Genomic DNA, 10,410 nt, shown 5'->3' with positions numbered 1-10,410 from the left:
ATTTTACAGATCAGTAACCTGAGCACAGAGAAGTTAAGTCACTTGCTCAAGGACACATAGCTAGTGAGTGGCAGAGCTGGAGTTTAAGAATTCCAATCCAGGAAGTAGCTCCAGAGTCGTCCCACGTGCCTGACCACTATGTTTTACTCCTTTCCCTCAGTATGTGCTGGCTATACTACCAGAGGGCATTAAAGGACCGAGCAGAAATCATGAATGGCTGAACTAGGGTGATAACAGCAGAAGTGAAGCAATGTCACTAGGCTTAAGATATATATTGGATGCAGAATGAACAAGGTTTGCTTTTGAATTGGAATATGATGGTTGAAGAAAGGAGAAGAAGCAAGAAGGACTCCTGGGCTTCTTCTAGCTTAAGAATATGCACCAGAGCCTACTTTCCTGATACTTGGTCATGTGCTTCTTCTCACCACCTAAGGAAACCTTCCAGACCTTTTGCATATTGGCCACACCTACCTGTCCCTTTCTCTTACACATGCCCAGAATGCAAAACAAACTGGACTGCCTGCTGTTCCAACACAGGTGGAAGCTCTCCCACCTCCATGCACTTCCATGTCCTTATACAAGCTGTTCTTTCCACCTGAGAGTCTCTCTTCCACCTCCCTTGGTCCAAATCTAATCTGTCCTTCAGGGCCTCAGTCAAATGTCACTTCTTCCAGCAGCCCTCCCTGCTTCTTTAGAGAGGATGCATGAACAACCATTCTATCTCATTTACTGGTCTCTGTCTTCTCCCTCAACCCACCCCCCAGGCAGCCAAGCCCTCCCGCCAGATACACCCTCTCTGGAAGCCCATTTAAGAGTAAACAATCAAAGAAGCCTTGCCCAAGGACTGAGAGGGTGGGAGAACAAGAGTAGGGAACTAGCAGACATCGGTGCATCTGGAATTGCCCCCTCAAACCCAGCCATTCAGTTCCTATAATGTGCCAGGCCCAGAGTTGGAGGCCACAGCAGTGACCCAATTCAGCCCTGGCCCTTAAAGCACTTAGCAGCCAGATGGGAGATTTCTGGCTGCTGAACTGGCTGCCACAAACTAAAGTTGATACTGCATTCCCCAGCTTAAAACTGGGAGCAGTGGCCACGGGGCAAGATTCACAGACCTGCAGGCCTCTCCTTTCCTCAAGTTTTAGGCTAGGGCTACAACCAACAGACCACTTGTGGGCCCCCTACTCACCCAGCTGTTTCTCACCTTCATGCCTTTCCTCATGCTGACCCTCTACCTTTAATCCTGTACCGACACTTCCCCTTGTCTGATGACTCACTGAGACCCTGTGTTCCTTCCCCCAAAGCCTTTCCTGACTCCTACCCCACCCAAGGCTAAATTGGGCACTTTGTCCCCGACCCACCACACCCACCCACACTATATTAAATGTTTCTTTACAGCATACATTTCTATATCTGTCTTCCCCCAGCTCCCCAACTGGACCGAGTGCCTTTAGGGCCATGATGGTGTCTCTGTATCCCCAAGCTGGGCACAGTGTTTTGCTACAAAGAGAGCCCAGGTTACACTTGTTAAATGTGAAAGACCATACAGTGAGTGGGTGAGTGCTCGTGTGAGTGCTGGATTTGACCACTGCGGTGGAGAACCCACGAAACACTCCAGGCCCCGGATCCCAAGCAGTGGGAAGGTGCCGCCGTCCTCACCCCTCCTCCTTCTGCTCCTCCTCCTTTCAGGAACCAGAATTTACATGTTATCAGAAACAGACCACGTCCCCTCTGCTCCTGCCCGCTTGGAGGGCTGGGCAAAGGGCAAAGGGAGCATCGTCTGGTCAGGCATCTAAGGAGAACTCGGCTCTCTTTAGTAGGAAACCCTGCCTGTCTGCCTCCCCGCCCCCCTACTCTCCGCCCCGGGAGATGGGACGCGGGTAGGAGGCCCAGAGGGAAGAGGGAGAGGGCAGGCTTTGGGCTGCCAAGGGCCGGGAGGGAGCAGTCGCCTTGGCAGGAAGCCTAACACACCCGGATGTGGTGGATGGTGAACGGGATGGGGTGGAGAGTCCCTGCCCTGCCCGGGACACTGACTGGATGGGCCACTTTCGCGGGAATCCTGCAAATCGCTCAAAGTCAAGGTGCTGGCAAAGGGAGCGGAGCTCAGTGTGCTGCTCCACTTGGGGAAGGGGGACGGTGCTTCGATTGTTGGAAAAAGAACCCCTGAAGGGAGCAGGGCTTAGAAAGGAAACCCTATGAGAAACGTCAGTGGCCGCATCACGCCCACTCAAGCCCACCGCCGACTTCTCTGGCCGTTTCCTGTTGGCCCCGCGCTTAGCTGCCTCTGTATTGAGCTTCCAAGCGATGCAGGGGAGAGGGATCCGAGCTCGGGCACTGTCTGCCTTGCGCGAGTCGCCTCGCCTTTCTTCGGGCCTCTATCTCCTCATCTGTGAAATGGGGCGACGGTTGGAGCAGAGGGCTGCGGAGGCCCTTCCAGCTCGGACATTGCTAGACCGGGCTTCTCGGTACCGCACGCCGCTCCACCGCCGCCCGCCGCCGCATCTTAACTCCACCCCCGCGGACAGCCTCCCCGACGCCGGCCGCTAGGGGTCACTGCCCGCCTTTGTCAGCGAGGGAGGAGGCAGCCCGCCCCGGCCCCTCCCCAGCCGAGAGGCAGCCGAGGGGCATCTTCCTCGCGAGGGGCTCGAGCGGGACCCCGCGGCCGCGCTCGGGACCCGCCTCGGCCGCGGGCCGGAAGGTGCACGCGGGCGGCGGGCGGCAGGCGGAGGCCGGGCGGCCGCGGGCGCGCGGCGGGGCGAGGAGGGGGTTAACGCTAACCCCTCCCCTCGGGCTGACATCACGGGAGAGCGCTGAGAGGCAGAGCTCGAGTGAGAGAAAGAGAGGGAGAGCAGCGAGCGCGGCTCGACTCGGCGCCCCGGCGGCTCCACATTGTTGCGGATCGCCGGCACCGGCAGAGCGGCGGCGGCGGAGACGCGCGGCGCACCCGGCTCGCTCTCCTCGCGCCCGGCCGCGCAGCCCGGGCAGCTGCAGCCCAGCCGCGCGCCCGCCGCCTGGGCCCCGAGCCCTCCTCGCCGCCGGGCTCGTCCCGCCACCCTCGGAGGACAGCCGGCCATGGACGCCTGCAAGTTGGAGCCGAGCGGGAGGGTGTGAGCGCGCCGGGGGCCGGGAGCCCGCGCCGGGCAGCCGGGCGCGCCGGGGGTGGGTCCCTCTCCCCAGCCCAGCTCTGCGTGGAAGAAGAGGGCGGGGACGGCGCGGGGAGGAGAGCGGAGGCGGCGAAGGGGCATGACTCGTGCAACTTGCGGCGGGCATCTGCCGAGCCTCTGAGCCGGCGGCGGCCCGGGCCCCGGACTGCGGCCGCGCCGATCCCACCCAGCCCACCCCGCCCCGGCCGACGGCTGCGGCTGACCTGGATCCTCCGAGCGCCCGCCGGCCGCCAGTGATCCGCCCTCGCCTTCCGGGCTGGTTTCTGGAGCGCGAGGAGCGCTCTCCTCGCCTCCCCTCTCGCCGGACCCCCGGCCCCCGATGGCTCGGATGGGGCTTGCGGGCGCCGCTGGACGCTGGTGGGGACTCGCTCTCGGCTTGACTGCATTCTTCCTCCCAGGTAGGCGCGTCCCACCCCCTCCACTCCCCATCCAGTGCCTCCCCGGGGCTCCGAGCTGGATGGGGGGCACGACTGGGTTGTAGGGAGTGAAAGGAGCCAGAAAAGTTGGGTCACGGCTTGGGTAAAGGCGGTGGGAGGTGGCGCGGCAGAGAAAGAGAGATCGCGAAGCCCAACAGCCTGCCCTGCAGGGAAGCAGTCGGATGCACGTCTCTGTGTAGCTAGAAAACACTTTCTGCGCTCAGTTCTTCACAAAAATAATAATATGTAATAGCGTTCTATTTATTTAATAACCAGCTCTCAGCTCGGGAAGCAGTTTGGAAACACTGCATGTTACATAAATGCAAAATAATCACCGTAATCACTGTGTCGGGGTATGAGACCACAGCCCCAGGAGGAGGGCGTCAGTCTCGGGGCTGGTGGGCTGTGGGTTTGGAGGGTGGCGGGGGGCTTCATTTCTTTAGCCAGCCCCTTTGCCAGACCGTTTCGGGCGCTCGGGCCCCACATCGCCCCACAGCGGGCGCGGAGAGCCTGCTTCTGCGGCAGGGGCGGCTGCTGGCTCACCTGCGGTTTCTTTCCTGGAGGGTGAGGCCCGAGCCACCGGGGATCGCAACCTCCGGGCCTTGCGCCCGACTGGGCTCCACCTCGGAACTCCGCTCCCAGTTCTGGGGGCTCTCCCTGGAGGAGGCGCCACGGGCTTCGTGCCAGCCAGGTGGCTGCATGACCCACTTTCCCGGGGGTGCCCCGCGCGTCCTTCCTCGAGGTGCGAGCTGCCGGCAGCTGAGGGGTTAACCCCGCGCCCGACCCGGGGGTGGCCCGCGGTGGCCCATTCTGACGGGTGGGGTAGTGGCGGAGGCTGGGACCGGCCCAGGCATATTGTGCTGGGGAATGAACTGGAAAATGCGTTTAGGAGGCAAATCCGACCGAGTCCCCTTGCCTGGATTTAACCCTTTGTGTCCCTGGGGACTCTGCCCGGGCTCCTGCCGTGGCTGGCGACACCAACGCGGGTCAAGGGGGATGGGGAGTTCCTCTAGCTCTCTGGGAAGAAACCTGAGACGACCTGCAGCCCTAGCAAGATGGGCTTTTTTTGGGGAGGGCGTGGGGGGGGAAGCTTGACTAGAGCACGCGGTCCTCGCCTTGGGGTGGCAGGATAGGGGGTCAGAGTACGGAGACCAGCAGCTCGGCAAGGGACGAGAATATTAGATTCCCGGCGCCTACGGTGCTGCAGACTGGCGATACAGTTTATTAGCAAGGGGCCAGCCCGGTTGCCGGCTCCGGTGCACTCCTGGAAGGCAGGAGCCTGGCCTCATTCACTTCTGTGCCCTTTCTCCCGCCAGCCAGCTCACTGCTGGGGCTGGGCAGATCTCGCTGAGCGGTGGACGGCTGGGAAGCGGTTTGTGAAAGCCTGTGCTGGGGTGCTCCCATCCCTGCAGCCTGGAGTGCTGCCCTGCTGAGTGTAGGGGGCAGGGAATATTCCAGGGCTCACAGGTGTCACTGCCCACTTCACAGGGGCAGGACTGAGCCCCTCTCCAAGAGGGTGATCTTGGTGAGACCCAGAGGTCTTCATCTCACGCTGGACTGCCTGGGAAGCCTGCCGCAGATACAGAAGCTCTGGCTCTAGGACTTGCCTGACCACCAGGGTTTGGGCTTTTGAGAACCCTTCAATTCCATGTGTCCACATAGGAAACCCAGAGAAAGGAGATCTTTCCCGGAGCTCTGGTTGGTCCAGCGCACTAGGGGTTAATCTAATCCTGGGATGGACAAAGGGTGGGAAGGTTTGGGGGAGGGGAAGGAACTCACCCCATTCTCCCCTCTTTTTGTTATTCTCTGTCCCCAGCTTTGTGATCCACAGTGGTTCATTCCTTCATTTGGGGGCTGGAGGTCTGCTGTGTTCCACCCACTCAGGAATCGGGGGCTGGGAGGTGACACTCACCTGGCTCAAGGTGGACACTGCCTCTACCAAAAATCCAGATGAGGAGGTGGGATGCAGAGAAGGGAACCACAGCTGAAACAGGCACTTAATAAGTGCCCTTCCACTGAAATTGATGGATGTGTAGCATCCGCCACAGCCAAAGTTCCCGGACCTGCCAAGCTCCTCAGCCCTGGGCTCCTGGGGCCTCCTCTGCTTGCTTTCTCTCGGTCCATTGCAAAGGGAGGCAAGTAGATAGGGTTGTGCCCAGTCTGACACTTGGATGGAGGCCAGTAGGCCCAGAAGTTGCCAGCCCACGCCCCACTCTGCACCACCCGTGGCTTCCTCCTAATTGCCCGCTACTGCTTCTCTCTAGGGATTTGCCAGTCTGATGCTCTTTTCTGGGTTCTCTTGGACAGTGACAAGGAGCATGGGGGCACCAGGGTGGGGGAGGGGGGAGATGAGTAGAGGATGAGGGAGGAGCCCCTGTGTGTTGTGTGTGTGATGGTCCCCGTGGCCTCCAACTTCAAAACACTCCCAATCTGGCTACTGAAGTGTAAACACAGAAGTATGTTTTCAACAACACAGACTTTACCAGGCAGGGCGCTGAGGCCCCACAAGTCTCTGTATCCTGAGATGACAGTCTGTGGCCTCTTCCCTTTAATTTAGAGGAGAAGGTCAGTGGGGCATGTGAGCTGCATCCCAAGGAGGGACGAGGGAGCCAAGGAGGTGGCAGAGAACCTGCCTGAGAAGCAGGTGCACTGAGCCAGTGTCCCAGCTATACCACACCCTCCCTAATTGGCTTCCCCACACCTTTTGTCTGGAAAGAGAACACACACCCCAGGTGTCATGCACACCCTTGGAAGACCTGTCAGGTCACAGCACACCCCTCTCTGCAGTGTGTGCAGAGCTCACTGTCATGGTGTTTTCCTTTGAAATTCTGAGTGTCAGTGCTGTGGGGTTATTTTCTGTCCTCACTCCCTGTTTCTCGTAGACAGTGTTGTGCTTTGGCGTGCTGGGCAGGGCTTTATGGCAAACGCAGGTCTGCTGGCCTGGAGTTTGCAGCATGTGTAAAGGGGAATCTTGCTGCCTCTTTGTAAAGCAGCACTGTGGAGTGTCTCGGAATCAGATTCTAGGCCTTACAGTCAAGGCTGGAAAGGAAGAGGAGACGTTGCAGAGCTTGGGGCCCGCTGCCCTGGCTGAGTGGCCTAGAAGGTGTCTCTAGAACCTGAACTTCTGAGCATGTGAGACAGGTAGCCCCTTGTTGCCTGATGCTGGCTGAGACCAGAGGTGTTATCAGGTCCCTTCTCAGCCACTCAGCTTTGCACAGTGAATCTTCCTTGGCCACCGCCTGGCCCCTGGACCTGGTTGTTTGCTGCCAGGATGGTTGCACCGGCCAGAACCCTAGTGCTGACAGCTGAGCAAGTGGGCCAGGCCAGAGGGGCAGAGGGTCGGCCAGTTGCTGTGTCTATGATACTGCCATTGTTTAGCAGCTGACTAATGTTCATTGTTCAGCACTAACAGAAAACACCCAAGGGAGGTGTGAATGTATCTTCGATTTTTCTGATTGTATCTTTCCTGGTTAACCTGGTAAATCGAATGCCTCCCACCTGGGGGAGGGGCACATGGACAGGTATCTGCATATTCACCTGTTTTGCTTATTTTTTTTTTTTTTTTTTTGACTTTGAACATTAGCCAGCATGCCAGACCAGAATGGACATTATTAGCCTGTTGTGGAACTTAGGCTGTAATATTTCTGACAGTTCGAATATGGTCTCACCTTTACTGTAGAGTGAATGCACGCACACACGTCTGCAGGGCTTTGTGTGTCTGTGTTGGCAATCTGCAGTCCACTGTTCCTGTGCAGATCTGTGGGGACTAGGATTAGGAGGTGTGTGTACTCGTATCTGTGGGTCCCTATGGGACTGGGGCCACAAATACATAATAACAAACGTATGTTCACGTGTAACTAACCTCCTATAGCTTTCTGACTAGGATTTTGTGAGTGGTCTGGAGCCTTGATAATGCCCGTGCTTATGTCAGAGTGACTTTGGGAGGAGACCCAGGATTTGCCCTTGGCTAGCTCCTTCCAGGACATGCTGCTGGTCCTTTGGGAGGTGGGGAGCCTAGACATTGCTTCCTTTTTCTGTTCTGCCCTTGGCTTTAGACTGGGCCTCCGAATCCTCACAGGGAGATGCCAAAGACCTTGACTACACCTGGAGAGACTTTTCTCTCTTGTTAGCCTTCTGTTGTCTCCCTGGCAAACAGAGCAGTGCCGGAACCTGGTGTTAACTGGGGCCAGGCCTGCCCCACAGGTTCTCAGGATCCCTGAATGGCTGGGAGGGGCTGAGGGAGATAGGTTTCCAGCTCCTAATTTGGCATCTTTGCTTCCTACATGGGTACTTGGGGAAAGAATCATGGTGTACGTGTGTGTGGGGAGGAATAGCATATTCCTGGCATTTAGAAAAGGGCATGAACGTGGGCTTTGGTCCCTCATGAGCAGCCCTGCAGAGCCATATGTGTGCCCAGGTCAGCAACATACGTACATGTGCCTAGACGCATCCTGAGTTCATGCAGCAGAAAGCAGGAGCCCCCTTGTTGGAAAAGGAGGTGGAAATGAGGGGCAAGGATTGGGGAAGAGGGTAATCCTGGGAGCCCACCACCCTGTGCCCAAGCCCAGCTGGAAAATGTTTCCCCCGTGATGCCCGCCCCTCTCCATAGAGACGGGGTCTGCAGAGCCAGCAGCAGATGTGCTGGCTGGGGCAGGAGGTAACTTAAGATCTGAGCAGGGATCACCTTGCCCAGGGAATGCCCTGAGCTGGAGATAACACCCTTTAGTCCAGTTAACCCTTTACGCGCTGGATTCTCTTGTGCTGTTTGGGGCTGGGGAATGGTGAAAGGAAGAGATCTGAGAAAACGCATTGACCATGATATCTGAACCCTGACCCATTACACAAGCAGAGATGAACTCAATGCAACAGAAGAGTCCCAAGAAGGACAGAAAGAAACACTTTCTGACAGCAGATTGTAGGATTTTCAAGGCAATGGATAATCCCAGGTTTATCCTTGGCGGGCGTGGGGAGAGGCAATAGGTATGTATTCTTGGGGACTGGTGGGATCTGTGCTTTTCACAGATTCCCAGGGGAGGGCAGAGCAGCAGTGGTGCAGCAGATAGCTCAGTTCCTCTCCCTACAACCTGCTGGTTACCCCATCTTGGCAGCCCACCATGCTGAGATCGCAAAGTGGGGCCAGTTGGACTGGGTTGGAATCCTAGCTCTACCGGTTGCTAGCTGAGTGATCTTGGTCAAATCACTTTGTAGGCCTCAATTTTCCCATCAGTAAAATGGGATTTTTGTTAATACAGATTTCCCAAAAGGTTGTGAAAGGTGAGATTGAGAATGATGGGTAAAAAGTGCCTAGCATGTTGCCAGGCATGTGAGAACATGCAGGGAAGTGTAACTTCTCCTATTCCCTGGGCCTTTCCTCAGAACAGTCCTGGCCCCCTCTGAGTCTGCTAATTGGGCAGTGCCTACTTTGTGTTCCCTTGAGAAACAGCCACTCAGCTGCCTGCCCACTGCTGACCTCACTTCCCACGTCTCCAACCAGGTGCTGCTCAGGGAGTGAGTCCCTGCTCCCGATTTGGGGGCAGCCCCGGGGGCTCAGGTGGCTCAGGCACCTGCACAGGCCCAGCTGCAGTGGTCAAGTACTACACAGACAGCAGGTGCTATGCGGCCTTTGTTCTGTCGCCGAGGGCTCCACCAGCACCCGCCTCGCTCCCTGGCTGCAGCCCAGCCGGGGCGCCATTGCCCATCTGGAGGCTCGCGATGGCAGTAGCCTGGGTCTGGCAGGGAGAGCCTGGGATTCAGCCCTTGCCTGCCTTCAGACTCGCACATATGAGGGGAGGGCGGGCCACAGGACCCTCCCTTCAGAGCTCCACTCACCCGATGAGATGGTAGCAGCCAGACAGGCAGAGGATCCCTCCTGGGGTCACCACCTTCTCACTGGCAGAAAGTCGCTTCCATTCCTCCTGTTGCAGATTGAATCCTTTCACAACACGGCGATGATACTGTTGGTGGCACTCTTTACAGCTCGTAGTTCAGCTGAGCCTCTCCATAACCCCGTGTGAATGGCATTAGTATTACTTCCGTTTTAGAGAAGAGGAAGGTGAGACTAGGTGTGGAGACCTGCTGACCATCTCATGCCAGTGTGGCCAAGTTAGATGCCAGATGAGTGTCCTGACTGCAAATCCGGTACATCAGAAGATGAAATGAACTGGGATGGACGGAGAAGAGTTGAGCCGAGCCACGGCAGACTGTGTCCATGAGATGGTCATCCTCTTTGCCGGCCACCTCCGGCCTACACTCTCCCCCAACAACAAGGCAGAGCATCGGCTGCCTGGGAAGTGAGGGACGAGTTGCAGATATTAGTTGGAGGGTGGCCACCCAGCTGGAGCTGACTACAGAGCCCAGGTTGGCACAGAGTATGGGATGCCTAACGGCAGGGGGGCCAGGGGAGTGGCGTCCTTCTGGACACTGGAGCATCTCTCCCTAGGGATCTGGGCTGAGACGTGGGCAGGGCCCCTGGATTGTCAGTGTGGAGCCCCAGGGCATAGGCAGGCCCAGGGCCAGGGTGTGGGCCTGGCCCAGGGGCAGAGAGCAGGTGCTCAGAAAGCACTGGAGGGGGACCTCGACTCTCCTGGGCCAACCCCACCCCCTCTGGTCTGCGCAGACCCCAATTTCATTCCCAGTTTATGAGGAGTCTCATTACCAAGCCACAGACAATAAAACCCGCCTGGCCACTCTGGCCCGGATCTCATTAAAGGACATTAGTTCCGCTGGCTGGTGGCTCCACTGGGACACAGCTGCAGGCGTGGCCCTGGCAGCAAAACAGGCCAGTGGCCATAGGCACAAGAATGTCCCACTGGGGCTGTGAGCTCACTCTATGG

At 57.7% G+C, this 10,410-nt stretch overlaps 1 protein-coding gene across 2 annotated transcripts in view; it reads left to right on the top strand.

Annotated features, from left to right (window-relative positions):
* Positions 1–3,247: 3,247 nt before the first annotated feature.
* PVRL1 (poliovirus receptor-related 1 (herpesvirus entry mediator C)) overlaps positions 3,248–10,410 on the top strand; it is an 86,972-nt gene continuing 79,809 nt past the window's right edge. For both annotated transcript variants that reach the window (XM_012644921.1, XM_012644920.1), the window contains exon 1: positions 3,248–3,559. In XM_012644921.1, coding sequence (XP_012500375.1) covers positions 3,481–3,559 — 79 coding nt within the window. In that variant the 5' untranslated portion in view covers positions 3,248–3,480. The remainder of the gene's footprint in view (positions 3,560–10,410) is intronic.

This window comes from Propithecus coquereli, unplaced genomic scaffold (assembly GCF_000956105.1).
Source record: "Propithecus coquereli isolate 6110/MARCELLA unplaced genomic scaffold, Pcoq_1.0 Scaffold222, whole genome shotgun sequence".
NCBI classification, from domain to species: Eukaryota; Metazoa; Chordata; class Mammalia; order Primates; family Indriidae; genus Propithecus; species Propithecus coquereli.
The sequence above is the reverse complement of the archived record's forward strand: the minus strand, read 5'-3'. Positions and strand labels throughout refer to the sequence as shown.